General features: G+C 28.0%; 2 protein-coding genes and 1 long non-coding RNA gene across 6 annotated transcripts; 2 read left to right on the top strand and 1 right to left on the bottom strand.

The window, feature by feature from the left end:
- The first annotated feature begins 2766 nt into the window (after positions 1-2766).
- On the top strand, positions 2767-7437 carry LOC126864199 (RAD50-interacting protein 1). Of its 3 annotated transcripts, none has more exons than XM_050615266.1 (13): positions 2767-2879; positions 3325-3473; positions 3594-3832; positions 3898-4071; positions 4140-4274; positions 4369-4630; positions 4719-4944; positions 5081-5246; positions 5420-5585; positions 5659-5879; positions 6396-6561; positions 6641-6774; positions 7067-7437. In XM_050615266.1, the coding sequence occupies exons 2-13, from the start codon at positions 3345-3347 to the stop codon at positions 7248-7250; spliced, it is 2202 nt and encodes a 733-aa protein (XP_050471223.1). In that variant the 5' UTR covers positions 2767-2879; positions 3325-3344; the 3' UTR covers positions 7251-7437. The 3 variants fall into 3 exon arrangements, with proteins under 3 accessions (XP_050471223.1, XP_050471221.1, XP_050471220.1); XM_050615264.1 differs by lacking the exon at positions 2767-2879 and adding an exon at positions 3043-3234; XM_050615263.1 differs by lacking the exon at positions 2767-2879 and having other exon boundaries at positions 3243-3473.
- On the bottom strand, positions 7348-16416 carry LOC126864197 (WD repeat-containing protein 81). 2 transcript variants are annotated; one of them, XM_050615257.1, is made up of 23 exons: positions 16257-16416; positions 15915-16152; positions 15418-15574; positions 15059-15314; positions 14813-14975; positions 14311-14724; positions 14027-14227; positions 13792-13937; positions 13526-13713; positions 12868-13448; positions 12227-12648; positions 11747-12040; positions 11263-11423; positions 10513-11187; positions 10257-10432; positions 9894-10174; positions 9644-9773; positions 9395-9566; positions 8876-9285; positions 8158-8451; positions 7939-8088; positions 7764-7870; positions 7348-7670 (listed from the first exon to the last, which is right to left on the bottom strand). In XM_050615257.1, the coding sequence occupies exons 2-23, from the start codon at positions 16128-16130 to the stop codon at positions 7439-7441; spliced, it is 5826 nt and encodes a 1941-aa protein (XP_050471214.1). In that variant the 5' UTR covers positions 16131-16152; positions 16257-16416; the 3' UTR covers positions 7348-7438. The 2 variants fall into 2 exon arrangements, with proteins under 2 accessions (XP_050471214.1, XP_050471215.1); XM_050615258.1 differs by having other exon boundaries at positions 8876-9240.
- Positions 8058-8544, top strand: LOC126864200 (uncharacterized). Its single transcript, XR_007689095.1, has 2 exons — positions 8058-8206; positions 8274-8544. It is a non-coding gene; the product is annotated as an uncharacterized LOC126864200 (long non-coding RNA).
- Positions 16417-16449: the final 33 nt, after the last annotated feature.

Raw genomic sequence — 16449 nt, 5'->3', positions numbered from 1 at the left:
TCAAATGGCAGAATATGAAGACATAAAATTCCAAAACAAATTGTGCGCGATAATGAATTAATGATAATGAAAGGTAACAAAAAGTTGTCTACGATTTGTAATACTTTTCTACATCGTCATATTTGTGCAGGACTATATCTAGATACATAGCTACGTAGGGTAAGTGCTGCTAATAGTCGCGTAGTCCGTAATATCGTCTATTCGAAACACGTTGAAAAAAAGACGTTAGAAATCAGCAACGGAAGTTATAGTCAAACATGTACAAAGTATTTTATGTATACTACACATAGATGTACAGTTTCTCGTACTTATATTCATGTGCCCTTTAAAACAAAAAAAAAGTAACCTTTTTAAAATTGGATTGAACGATTCGAGTTTTTGGACAAGTTGGATGAATAAGTTTCCTAATTAGACTTGTAGAGGATGAGGTAGTTCAAATATCAATATTATACTCTAAGTGTCGTGAGCACTTTATTTGTAATGCCTTGATACAAAGCACAAATCCTGGTATATAATTAATCGGAATAAATACGCGCGTGTGTCGAGAAACTTCGTATACACTTACTCTTTGCTTACTCTTTGATTGCTAAACTCTCTCCTCGTCAATTCGCTCGTTTATTTATACTGGTCGGGGGACAGTCGGAAAGTTTGATCTCGACTGCGTTTGACGGTTGAAAGTAACGGCGACATTGTTTTGCTCGGAGTTTGATTATTAATACAATATGTGTGTGTCCTACGATATTGATGCTCCGAAGCAAAACAACAATAAGATTTGAATTTATTAGCGTGCCGCTGCAGACTAATTTCCCTGTAATGAAAATTTAAGAAATACATTTTGTAGATTTGTCAGTTATACAGAGTGGTTTGTAACTGGTGGTACAAGCGGAAAGGGGGTGATTCTACGCAAAAAAGAAGTCGAAAATATAGAATAAAAAAATTTTTTTTTTAATTTTTCCATCGAGACAACGATCTACAGTGAGATCCGTTATAACGAGACGCGATAAAGTGCACGCGTACCGAGCGAAAATTCAAAGTGGATTTTCTCGAAGACAAAGCCTCAAACGAAAAATTTGTATTCTATATTTTCGACTTCCTTTTTCGCGTAGAATCACCCCCTTTCCGCTTGTACCACCAATTACCAATCACCCTGTATTACATACTGAAAATTCCATCGAAATCGATTAACGCTGCTATTAGCTACAAACGGTTAAAAATGATGAGAATTGCAGTTTTTCACGACATTGGGCCTATACCTTACAACTGTAATAAATCCAAAGATTCTTACCTCTTCGAATGTATATCGCTTGTTTACGCAACAAGCGATATCGGTGAAATTTTCAGCATGTAGTATAGCTGTAACTGACATAAATCTGGAAACCGTATTTTTTTAATTTTGATTACAGGCTCAGATAAAAAGGTTGCAAAAAGAAATCTCTGTAACTATAATTTTCTTCGCGATTCCGATCAATTGCAATTCTTTCAAAAATTTTTTACACGTCATTTAGTAAATTACTTCATCTAACTTCTAAAAAGGCTCAGCCTCCAAGTTTTAAAGAGTAGACGAATAGGATAAGTGTGAGTAGGTGCCTAATGTCTCTTTCGTTTCAGACTAATTTGATATAAAAATGCCTCTTACCCTTTGAGAACGACTTGAAATTTACTAGATGCACTTATGACATACAATCTATAATCATAAAAACTTAATACTAAAAATTTTTTATATAAAATCCTGATATTGTCGTGAAATATGATAATTTTTCAATTAGGTTAACCAATCGATATTTTCTACAAATGATTTCTATCAGATCGGACATCGAATGGCAATTATTTATTGATCATAAATAATGAAAGACAAATAACGGAAGAATTAACTATACGCGATTCAAATGGTGACTAATTGATTATATTAAATATTTCTGTATCTGATTTAAATTGAAATTAATTTCCGTCCAGATGTTGTTTGCGACATTTTATAAAATAAAATATTTTTATGCGCACTATATATTCTCCTATTTCATATATTTTTATCGAAGATTCTTTTTATTCTTTCTTAATTAGAAAAAAAATATAGGTATAGTAGTAATTAGTGACTACGTGTGCACATGATTTAATAATTATACACTAAGGTGATCGTAACTTTTAAGAATCACTTTATATTGAATTGTATGTGAAATGTAGGTATTTACCATAAAATAGTAAATACTTTGCATATGGATATTTTATTGCAGCGAAAATAGTTATTGACTAAATACAAAAAGCGAAACTTCCATTCTAGCCCATATTGTAGTCTTTCACGTATTTTAATAATATAATTTGTACATAAATCTTTTTATTCTTTTAAGTTTCACATCAAAGTCGGAGTAATATTTTTTTTTAAACAGCTGTAAAACCTTTATCATAGTATATTTAGGTATATACTTACCTTATTTTTCTCGTAAACTCGAGTATTTGAATTTGAAGTACATTTCATGTTTTATAAAATGGATTTAATTGATAATTATATGTAAATTTGAGTATGTTGTATAAAATAAAACCATTTTCATGAGATAGAAAAAGTGAAATAATTGGTTCCCTAAAAAAACTATTCATTTCCCAATGGAAGATAAATGGAAGAAAATGATATAACAATTCTTTCAAAAATTCATGATACGAAGAGAAATTATTAAAAACCCAAAAGCAATGATCGATTACAATTATATCAGAAGTAAATTAAACATATCATAATATTTGCAAAATTATGAAATAGTCAAAAAACATGGAAAAACTTTTATTACAAAATATTTAATATATTTATTAAATTAAACAATCTGGAACAATCTGGAACAGTCTGGAAGAAAAAGCTTTAACTTCTACCAAATTCTATATATATGCATACATATGTACGTATAATATCATGTACATCATACATTACATAAAGACAAATTTTTATTGCAATACAATATTTTTGACAATTCAATAATAGATTTTATTTTATGTAAATAAAATGTTATAACCTATAAATATATATATACATATGTATACAAATGATGTTTTACAAGTTTAGAAATAATAACATCAAATATTTAAAACATAGCAAACTGAAATGTTTGCACTTATTAAATAATATTTTTGAATAGCTTCGATTGTTAAATAAAAGCATGACATTAATTATGAATTAAAATAACAATTGACTCGAAGTAAATGAAAACAATAAAACTGTGAAAAATTGCTATGAATTGTTCTAAATCATAATCGGTATAGTGGCGTATTTAAGTACACGTATATATGTCACAAAATTAAGTATCATAACCTTAAACTGTCAAACTTTTAATGTACATATTGTAGAATATTTACAGTGTAACATTATGGTTGATACAAAGGAAACAATTATACAAAAATTTAATATGGAATTAGGAAATGATCTGAAAGGGCTTAATAAAATATATGAATTTCACCAATCCCTTAATGCACAGAAAAATGAAATTGAAAAGTCGGTATGTATTTAAAAATATATTATTATTTTAGGACTTTGCCAAAGATAATATATATTTTTACATGTCTTCGCAAACATAGTGCAAAAGATGTTTTCAGTTATTGGTCTTTTAAATTTTTAGTTATCAATGGCATCGACTGAAGCTCCGTCAAAAGTAAAGGCAGTTATAGAAAGTGTTGAAAAAATTAGTGTTGAATTTCAACAATTGGAAGAAAATTCTGCAGAGTTCAGAGGTAACATACAAGAAACAATGCAAGAAAATGATAAAAGTTTTGAAATGCAAAAAATTATTGACGTTATAAGTTATTTGGATAAATCTTTATCATATCTAAATTTCATAAAATATGTTGAAAATATTAGGTAAATTATTATTCAACTATTTATATTTTACAATTATTTAAAACTTTAAAAGATTATGATTTTAGCGATGAAATACAAGTATCTCTGACAAATGGTGATGACGAATCAACTATTTCATTATATGCGGACCTTACAAATATTAGTTGTCAACTACGATCATCAAATTGTCATTATCTCCAAAATTATGTCAAAGAAACTCTTCACTTTTGGCATAACCTTATAAAGGATAAATTGTCCAAGTATGCAATATGTATATATGTATTTACGTATGTATATGTGATTAATTATACATAATAATAATTTTCAGAGAATATAATGATATACTAAAAACATTAAAGTGGCCCTTTTGTGGCAGTAATGCAAATACATTACATACTCCTATGCCAGAAACATTAATAAAATTTAAAATACTTACAGAATATTTATTGCACTTACAATTACCGTATCCTTAGAAAGCATAAATTTTATTTTCGTATTTTATTAAGTTTATCTATGTTATTGGAATAGATATATTTCATCTTTGACTAAATGTATAGAGAAGAATCTGCAAAGTCTGTGGTAACATCAGTTTTATTAACTGATTTTACTCCTGTGAGTTTACCAATTTCATTGCTAGTACGGCCACTTAGACAAAGATTTATATATCATTTCACAGGTTCTAAGTTAACAAATCGGCAAGATAAACCTGAATGGTTCTTTACTCAAATATTAACTTGGATTAAAGATCATGTTCAGTGGGTCCAGAAAAATGTACAACCTGCTGCAAATTCAATAGGTCTCAATTATATAGATATGAAGGTAATATACAATTGAATATACATTGTTTTTATTGTTATTTACACATTGAAACATAGAATAAAATTTTGTATATATTCTGTCGTGATAGGTCGAGTTCATGCGAGCTTTAATACAATTAGCAGTTGAAAAACTACATTCTGAATTATCGATAGTGCAGTACGATGATGCTTTATTTGCTCATTTGGTTGATGAAGCTTTAGGTTTTGAACGGGAATTGAGAGAGACGTTATTTTATCCTTCAACTCAACCAGCTACTGTTTTTGTACTTACACAAGCTCATATTTTTGTAAAGTGGATTAACATGGAAAAAAAATGTAATGTTATAAAATGTTTTTTTATTATTTTTTATTTAAGCAATCATTTATTTAATATATTATAATTTCATATGAAATGTTAAATTAATTTTTTATTAAAATGGTTTTAAACATTTTATTCGTATTATATTATCAGATGCAACCGAAAAAATGGATGCCATTTTGAGTTCAAATACAGCTTGGGACAAATTACCAAGCTCCGATACTGATGATATGAAAGTAACTGAATGTGCAGATGCTTTTTTAACACTTCTCACGACAATTTCTGATAGGTATAAGCATTTACCTCAACCAGGGCACAGGTAAGTGGATAATATATACGATCATTTATACAATAAAATTATATTGTGCAATTATATATATACATATATAAGTACATACTTGAAAAGTATCTTGAATATCTTGAAAAATGTTTCGGACAAAAGCTATTGACATAAAATTTTTGAACATGTACATGAATTTTTTATTTTTGCAGGTTACAGTTTCTTGAACTACAATTAGAATTAATTGATGACTGGAGAGTAAGATTGCTTCAATTATTACATGAAAATTATGAAGATCCTTTAACATCTCTTATGCCATGTATTCTTAATACATTACATTATGTGGCAACTGTTTTAGAAGAATGGGGTGTAACAGTAGTAAGTATTTTATATATAAAATACATGTTTCAGAGAGATATTTTTTATATATTATCTAATTTCTTATTTCTAGCATTTTTTGCAATTATACTTCTTCAAGCAACAGTTTGAAACAGTTGAAACTGCTACATTGAAAGGAAATGATATTACTACAAACGTAGGAGAAGTTGAAGGTTCTGTATTTGATGAAGCTGTTGCTCTCTTAAGAAGATTAGAAAAGAAATTAATAAATGAAATTAGTGATTCTGTATCTTTAGATGTAAAAGCAAAAAGCAGACCATATAGAACAGATAAGTACGGATGTTCAATACCAAATTTATTTATATATTATTATGTATGTAAAAATAACAGTTTAATATTTACGTATGAAGTGAAAAAATGTTCATTGTAGAGAAGTTTAGGGTTTTAATAATCGCATATTTTTTTTATATTGACACTAAATCTTTTACTCTGAATTTTTTAAATTTAGATTTGGTAAGAAAATTGCTTTTTAATTATTATGTCTTTTACATTATAATGTTAAATGTTAATAATTATTAACAATAATGGAACATTAAATATGAAAGTAAGAATAATGTAATGAAGACAAGTAACACATTTTTCTAAAGTATAGTTTTAAATAAGTTAACTATTTATTATAGTAACAGATAAAGTTCTTTTTTAACATTATTTTGTATCATGTTAATTTTTTAAATATTTGTATATAAACGTACATAAATATTAAGTATTTCATTATGTATAATTACATATACAAAGTTACATATAGAGTTTCTAGGAATATAAAATTAATTTGGATCATATTTTCTACAGATGGTTTGCAATGCAGTCTACTAAAGAAATTGTTTCTTTGTCTGTGACACCAAGTGGCTATTCCATGTTTCAAGAATTAGCAACACAACTTAATCTGTTGCACAACACACTTGCTTTGCCACTATTTCAGCAAGCTTGGAAAACTTTAGCTTCACAATTCGATCAAGTTAGATATAAATTATGAAATTATTTTAAAAACTAACATTATATTAAGTATTTATACAAATAGATATTTTTTATTGCAGTTTATTTTAGAAGAAGTTGTTCTAGTAAATCATTTTAACATGGGTGGAGCTGAACAATTACAATATGACATTTTCAGAAACTTGTTTCCATTATTTGGCCTATATATTAGTGAACCAGAATCATATTTTCCTTTGTAAGTAACAGATAATTATGATATTATCTATAGAGAGGGAAGGGGGGAGTGAGAGAGAAAGAGAGAGAGAGAGAGAGCATGAAATATCTGAATATGCAAATTTCTTTTGAAAACATTTTAATTCTTTAATACTTAAATCTGACAAATTACAAATTTATTGCACTATACTGTTTATTTTATTAGCATAAGGAATTTGTATATTTTGTTTCAAACATACCTTCTTTCCTTACACTATGTAGTATACATATATGTTTAATATTCTGTATATTTAATTGTCCAAATAATATTTCAGGATTAAAGAAGCATGCATTCTATTAAATATCATGTTAGGTTCAGCGATGTTACTTGTTGAAGCTCTGAACAATGAGGACGAACTTGCTGGACGCGAGATACTAGCAGATCTTGGTATCTATAAAATGTCCCCTGAACTTGCTTTAAAAGTAATTGGAACAAGGACAGACATAACCTATGTATAAAATTTTTTCCTTATGCTATGTCATAAAAAATGAAATTATTTAATTTTGTATATAGTATACTACATCCTTTTTAAAAATGATGAATAGACATTAATGCTTTAATTAAATTTGTAAAATTGTATATTTAAATTATTAAATTTATGTATATATATTAATTTATATTTAAAGGTCATATGTATATATAGTATTTAACAAATTAATGTTATTCCACCATTATCTGCTCCTAATAGCAATAATCTATTAAGAGGGAGAACCGCCATTGTCGTAAGGAGACCTTTGAAAGTATCAGACTTTAATTTTGATGATGAAAATGAAGCTGTTGTTTCTATGGATGTGTAAACTCCTATCCGATTTGCAGTTGTTCCTATAACTAATTCTTGTTCATACGTAGTCATGCAATGAACTGGTTCTGTGGAGCCCCTAAAAATTAAAAATATAAAATTTATTTCTTTATTCAAATATATTTAAAACGACAACTTTGATCATGTAATAAAAGATAACATCTTATTTTACTTCATATGAAATTTTAGTTTCCCATCTAGTGCACTCCATACAGCAATAGTTTCATCTAGTGAAGAACTAATTAATGTAGTTTCATTAATTGCCTCTAATTGTAATATCTGAAAGAAGAGCAATTAAGTATTTCTATACTGAATATTTTTATGATCATGTTTTAGAAATAACACACTTCACATTCATGGCCTTTCCAAGATGCAATAATAAGTCCAGTACGAATATCTAAAATTGTTAAAAAACCTGATGCTTGACCCAATGCTACCCAATAACCACTAGGTGCTACTGCAATACATCGAATCAAACCTGTTGGATTTACAGATACCTGAAGAAAAAGGAAATAATTATTTTATTAAATAGCTTATAATGGCATACTTAATATGATAATACTTACTTTCATTTCATTGACATACTGAAATGTTCTACAATCAATAACTCTCAGAGTAATATCAGTTGTACCCACAAGTAAAGTTGTACATGGGGGAGGACTTGCAGCTAGTGTATTTACAGGGACTGGACGTGAGCTTTCTGGACATCCAAGAAGGGAACCCATAAAAGGATCCCAGCAATGAATTGTGCCATCACAGGTAACTACATATCGTAAAGATTCTAGGAATGTAAGGGCAAGGATCGACTTTTTATGTCCAGTATAAGTATACTGACAGGATGTGACAGTGTTTCCATCCCCCTATTGATAAAATATGCTACTTAAGTGTAAGCTCTTTTTATATATATAAAATATATGTCTCTATATCTATTAATATAAGATTTTTATATTGAATACCACTAATATTCTATTATTATAATATTTTCTACATTAATTGATATAATCTTATTACTTTAATTTCCTTTGTTTTTATTTATTTTCTTTTTTTTTAAATTTCTTTTATTATGAAAGATTTCTCTGCCTGTTTGTCTTTCTGTTGGCATTATTCCAAAGTCATAGTACAAGTAGAAAGAAAATGATTTCTAATGTAAAAGTAGATTGAAAATATAGATTCTATGTTTTTAATTTACTTTCACGTAAGAAGTCACCTCTGTTTCAGATGTATCACGATTTTAGAATTACATTGCATATGTTTAGGATTGGTATAACATATGTATAATTTTACCTGACTTCTTAAACTCCATAATTTCACAGTCTTATCTCTTCCTCCACTCATAAAACTATTCTCATTATCTAACACATACAGGCATCTAATACTATTAGTATGACCGCTGAAAGTTTGGAGTTTTATTTGTTTTATATTAAATGCTGTATCTTTTTCTGATCTTCCAATTTCATGTTCCCAATATGCTAACCAATTTCCTCGTAACTGTCTTCCATTTGATAAAGAACAATTTGCTTCACGATTAGATATTATGTTTTCTGAAGTAACATAATCCCCAGCGTCATTCGTTTGCACAGCAAACCTATTTCCCACAATTGATATATTTTCAAAATTAACTGCATCTTTATTTTTTATTTCCGTATTTCCTGTTACATTATAATTGTTGTATGATGTATTATACTTGTTATCATCTTTAAAAGAATTGAAAGATACATTAAATTAAAGATCTTAAGTAAAAAGATCTATAAAAACTGTAAAAAGAGGGAAGTAAAAATAAATGGAATATAATATAGAATATACCAGTATTAAAAATCGTTTTTGTTTCTTGCTCATATTTATGACATAAATTGCGTATATGTTCATGATTTTTAAGTATTTGTTCCATTACTTCACTATCAATACATTTATAAAAGAGCATATATGTTTTATGAGCAAATTCTGTTGTAAATACAGCTTTTAGTTCTTCAAGTGCCTAAATATATGTTGGATATCTAATAAACCGCAGTAACTATTAAATATAAAAATTTATTAAATAATATCTTTAGTTACCTTATTCTTTTGAGTATCAGCGGCATCTATATTTTCTACAACTGGGGGAGAATAAGAATCAGCAACATCTTGATTAAAATTTGTTTGAGGTCCCAGAATATCTCTATTATCTTCATTTAAAATCTTTACACTATAAAAATACATATATCCATATATTATACTTTTATTATAGTAGAACATATGATTCTCTCATATGTTTATGTATTTGTTATGTTTAAAATAATATTAAAATATGTAATGTAATATGTACCTTATAAAGTGCTCACTTATTGTCTTTTGGTGAATCTCATCCTTAACATTTTCTGTAACATCTTGATTAAATGATTTATCAAATGCTAAAAAAAAACGTTGAATAGGTACAGCTAAATGATTTCTTGTAATGACACTACCCAATCGTAAACTAAACATAAATAAAGTTTCTAAACATTTTTCTGTCATTATCGAACGTGCGATTATACCATTGGGAAAAGTGAATCTTGTGGATGATAATATACGAACTGTAGGATACAGTATTGCTTTCACGATTGGTTCCTAAAATGGAAAATGGAAAATTGGGTATATTGTCAAATATGCACTGTTCAGTGTTAAAAAACTTGTACAGTATTTATCATACATGAAGTATATCCATCAGTACTGCGTCACTAAGATATGGCGTAATATGGTTTAAAAGGGTTAAACATGAAATAAGTCCCCCTTCTAAATTTTGTGTCAACTTTCTTTTACAAAGCGCTAGAAGTTCTACCATGTGTGCAAAATATTGCAATACTATAATTTGTTCTCCATATAAACCTATATAAATATTTAAATTAGCTTCATTTTTAGAACTTTAAGTTGGTGATTACATATATAAATTATACAAGTAAAATAACCTGCAATAGCTGCAAGGCATTCCAACACTTTATTAGCATTATGATCACCAAGTAAAACTTTCTTATTCCAGGGAATACCTTCAATAAACAAGGAAGTATCATCGGTTATTGTTAAGTTCTCTTTCCCAGTGTAACATAATGTAAGCATTCTCAATAAATTTCGTGATAAATATCGGGCAGTAAGCACGGGACCAAGTCGATGAGACAACCAGATAATAGATTCAGCACTCATTTCAGATGTTGTGCACTCATTCGATGTAGACTTTTGATAAGTGTGATCCAATTGGATATTTTCATGTTCTGCAGTGCTAGATTTATTAACATCCATTTTTAATATTGCAGAATTTTGTTCTTCAACTCCTATAGTACATGTTTCCTCAGAAGTATTAGTAGGATGGCCAAATCCACCATAAGTAAATTCATCATTAGAAGTCTTACTTCCAACATGACAACCAATATTACTAAACTCTGTCAGAGATTTACTGGAAGAATTGGATATTTTTGGTATAGGAATTGTTGGCGATTTAACAGATTTCAGTGGTGAAATTTTACTTCCCTCTTCATTTAAATCATCATTTAGATTCAAACTCAAATCAACATTTAGATCAATATCATATGTTGCACCAGAATTTAGAGATATCCAAGAACTTTCTTCTGTTTCCATTGTAAATACTTCTATAGTAAGCAAAGTACATAAAAATTTTTACAATTTTTTAGATATATGTATGTTTATTATATTTGATCGCTTACCCTCGACATCATTGTCAGCTGAATTTATATCACGTGCATAGTCACCAGTTATAGGTACAGGTGATAAAGTAATATTATGTTCTGAATCTGCAGAAAAATCCTCATCTAAAGGAGATAAAATTCCTTCTCCATCATTACATATCCCACTTAAATCACAACTCCTGTAAGAGGAAATAAACTTATCAGAAGCTATTCATATTAATGGATATATGTATACATATACGCTGGTATAGTATGTTTAGTAGGGAGTCAATTAATACACTGCTGTTAATATTAATATTAAGAATAACTTACACCGGGATGCTTTGAGTATACAAATTCTGTAATACTGGACAGTGAAAGTCTCAAGTCTAACTATATATGCATGTTGTGTATATATTGATTTAAATTAATTTCCTTTCAAAATTATGTAATTTTTGTTAGAACTATTTTACTGTAATATAATTGTTATATATTTAAAAATTTTGTATGTGATTTTTCTTACTTGAGATTGCCAGTTTTATGAATATATGTTGAAGATCCTTGCACATAATCTCTGTAGCCTCCAACTGCTTCCACAAGAGGTGCAATAAAATTTTCCAAAAATCGTCGTAAACCCAATCTTACCATAAGCTTAAGCAAGAAATTTCTATGATATAAACGCGTAGTTTTCAATTTTGCTATTAATCCTGAAGGGAGAATATCAGCATGAGCAAAATTATCTATAAAGGAACCATTTTCATATAATTTCATAATGGATAAAAGGAATGTTTGTGCAGTATCTCGAGGACCCAATGCTCTGGAAAATTACCAATTATACAATACATTAAAAAAAATAGTAAATTAGAAAAAGATTAAAATATTATAAATATCAAATATATCAAAGAAAGCTATTTAATTTTATTATAAAGTATAATATTTTATAATGAATATTTGAACATTCATAAAAATGAACGAAAAATCTTATAATTTATAAATAACTTACTTAGCAATAGGATCAAATAAATGCCATGCAGCCAAAACAGCACTATAAGGTTCTTCCATTACTTGCTGTATATGAGGCATTATTAGCTCTAAATATGCTTCCCTTGCAACTCCAGTATGGAACAATACATGTTCTAATTCTCTTGCAATTGCTTTAACTTTACATTCACTGATCTTACAAAGGAATTTTGTTTTTGTCTTACATATAAAATCTATATCTTCTTCAGACTTCATTATAAAATTTAATTCACGAACTAAATTATTATATTCTTGTAGCATTTCTACAATATTAAACAGATATTTATAATACTTGGAAAATGGAAATAAACTTCCAGAAAGTATTGGTTGTAAAAATTGATGTGCAGATGGTGGAGGTAGACCCATGTGTGTAATAGTTGGGTAACGAAAAGGCATATCAGTTACCTGAAAAATCACATAATATTATATAATTTTATTATACAATATAACTATATCTAATCTAATCAAAATATTACAAATTTATAATGTTATATATATATATATATATTAATAATCTATTAATCAACATATAATAGATTAATATAATATAGAAAGAGATGAATACATAATATAAAGTAATGTCATTAAATATTTATTATAATAATTACTTAGAGAAATACTTACTTCTATGTTATCAATATCGTAACTATTTGGTATAATATCAACTTGAAGCAATAAGGCAACAGCATTTCTTACACATTTAGGTAGACTATCAGCCGACATTTTCAAGATGTTTAAGCATGTAGCAAGTCTTTTTACAAATGATACTTTTTCAACATTCCATGTTGCTCGAAATTTATTAGACAAAAATATTTCCAAAATTAAACAACCGAGAATTTGTTGTTCCTTAATACGTCCACTAGCCACAATTTGTTTGTAATTTGTGGATGACTCATGTAACTCAAATTGCGGTTTATAAACTTGAGAGCTTACTTTATTCATAAATGCATGCATAGTTTCCACATGCAAAATAGCTGTAACAGGGTTATAATCTTTTGGAAGAATTATTGTCTGACTTGTAGATTTATCTTGTTTAGCATTGTCTTCAGTAGTGAGTAAAGAACCTCTAGAACGACTTAATAATCGACTTAAGACCAAAGGAGACGATCTCGATGTATTTATAATTGATGTTGGTAATTCTTCTTCTTCAAATCCAGAACTATGACCTTCATCATCACTAGTTCTATTCCCAGATTGATCACTTTCTATAATAAATTACTGTATTAGTTTTAGAAAGAAACAAAATTATGTCAAAAAATTGAAACTCTCATATTAGACATACTATACTTATTGACTGAGAAAGATGAGCGTAGTCGGGGTGGGATCTTACACCAATAAGGTGAAGGAATGATTTTCTGAGGATGTGGTTGTGTAAAAAGTTGAACAATTCCAGAGTTAGTTAAAGTAGTATGATTGTCAACAAGTTGCAAACAGACGTTTTTAGATTTTACTGCTGCTGAACCGGATAATCTATAATGTAAAAAAATAAATAATAATAACATTAATATATGTTATCAATCAATGTTAGAATAAACAAGCAATATTTACTTATAACCAAAAGTTAGATCTATCCAGTGATGTAATCTTTCAGAAACATGAAAACTTTCTAAAGCTTCTCTATGTCTTTCAATAAAATCTTCTGGAGATGTCGCCCATCCAGGAATTTCTAAATCTGGCAAATCTTCATGAATGGACTGTAATTTTCAAATAGTTATATACATATTATACCTAATTACATATATTATGTAAACTATATTATGTAATTTTATTAGTTTTATCTTGCCTTAAAAACTCTAGGATCAGTAAAAAATTGTGGTATACATTCATCTGGACTCCAGTCATGTAACCTTTGTATCGAGGCAGGATATTCACCTGGCACCCATTGTGATCGTACATATTTACAAAGGACAGATTTATTATAGCGACGAGAAAGATAAACGTAGTACGTGATTTCTGATAATACATCTGATACATGATGCCCCACCTGCAAATATTACGGAAATTATAATTAATTAAATAATTATTGTATCAAGTAATTTAATTGGTAAATATTGTTTATATACATACCTCAGTTGATTGTGAATCAAATGTTAAATCTAATTGTCTGTCACCTTTGTTCAATCGAAATTTAGATTTTGTCAAATCTCTCCAATTACCACCACATCTTGATGTAAAATCTGTGACCCAAGGCATTACATGATGACAACTTGGATCACCGTATCTTCTACCAGCCAAATTATTCAATGCAGTTAAATAATCGTAATTACTAATACAATTATACACCCACATTTCACACAATTTTTCAATATTTGCATTTATTCCAAATTTAAAATTTTCTTGTACTATAGAATTTGATGAAATTGTATCTAAATTCTTTTTACAGCCATTAAAATTTTTTACTTTAATTTCCTGACTAGTAGAAACTTTGAAATGTTCATTTTCAGGTTTTATATATATATTGTCACTTACTTTTGGTAACACCTAACAATAAAATCTGGGAAAGTAGTTATAATTTCAATAGAAAATTAAATTAATAAAAGATATTTATAAAAATCTTGTGAATATTAACCTGAATAGTAAAATTATCCATAAGTAATATATCACTAAGGGTAATTTCACCTAATACTAAACCCCGATCATGTAAATCTCTAGATAATTGTAATAGCTGATATATTAAAAACAATGGTTTTCCATGACTCATACTTAAAGCAGCAGGACTGTACATTACACACCTTTAAAAGCAATAAATAATTAACAGATAATCAATTACAAAATTAATAAGAAATCACAGTTGGAATATATAATATGTACTTACTCACGGAGAGAATATTCTGCAGTTTGCTCATGTAATGTTAGGAAGGCAGATGTAGTTTCAATAGCAAACAATATTGGAAGAAGATTGCAATGTATTTCGGTTGGTGTACCAGGCAACACAGATACCACTGATCCATTTTGTATTTGTACCAAAGTACAACCATACATTTTTTGCAATACTTCTTGCATAATCCATATATCGCTTACATTAGCAGTTATATTGTATTGTTCTCTATGTTCTATGCAATTCCATGGACCTGTACGTACAAATAAAAATGGACATATATATGTACATATAAAACCAAAAAAATAAATTTATTTTTCCAACATATAATTAGAGTAATTAATTGTATTACATACTGTAATACTTTTTATAACATTCTTTCCACAAATTTCTATAATTAGTTTCTGCAACATAGTGCATTAATTGTGAATATGTTAGATCTGAATGAGTATTTCCATTTATATTCCTTCCTCTTGGGAGTGGAACAGCATATTTATGCTGTTTTTCATAAATCTAGGAATTAAAATAATTATCACATATATCTCTAAAAATGTTATGGACTTTAATAATATAGATTACACAAAATACTTTTAATTATAGCTAATAATATCATAATTGAATCTAGCATATAGCAAAGTTGAATAAGAGTGTGAATAAAAAATCTATGTAAATCAATCTCATCTTGTGGCTGGCACGCAAAAATTAATAAAATATATATATATCATAATTGCCATATTATTGTATTTATAACTTACAAAAGACAAAAAAGCTGTATAAATATTCCATCATAACTGAAAAAGTATTTAAAACAAATTAAAGAAGTTAGTGCCTTTATCTATATAAATTAACATACTCTAACATATATTCTTATCCAGTCTGGACCCAGATCTTCAAGTGTAGGATAAGCTGCAATTTCATCTTCACTTAATCGTTCGTGATTAATAAAAGAGATTGGACCTGTGTTAACTAAACTGGTTAACCAATTTTTATGAATGGTTAAACAAATTCTACCATCTATTACTTTTATATATTTTGTGGGTACCAGCAACTCTTTTGTCATTACATCCATTTTTTATCCTTATGGTTTATATCTACAAAGATAAAATTTTCCGATTTATATATTTTTTCTGTTTAAATTTTTAAGTTTAAATAAAAAGAAATGTAATGTAACACTGTTTAATCGTTAAATTCATACCGTATCTGCACTATAATAAGGCGAAAAGTTAGTTCACTAAACATCTACTACGTATGTTTATTATTTTTGCCGTTTAACGCCAAACACAGCTGATTTGTATCAAATGAACAGCTGACACTAGACGCCATATTTAGATGCAATTTTGTAATACGTAATGATTGAAATCAAAGCTGAAATGTATTCAAAAATAACT

The sequence above is a fragment of the Bombus huntii genome, chromosome 3 (assembly GCF_024542735.1).
Source record: "Bombus huntii isolate Logan2020A chromosome 3, iyBomHunt1.1, whole genome shotgun sequence".
Lineage (NCBI taxonomy): Eukaryota > Metazoa > Arthropoda > Insecta > Hymenoptera > Apidae > Bombus > Bombus huntii.
The sequence above is the reverse complement of the archived record's forward strand: the minus strand, read 5'-3'. Positions and strand labels throughout refer to the sequence as shown.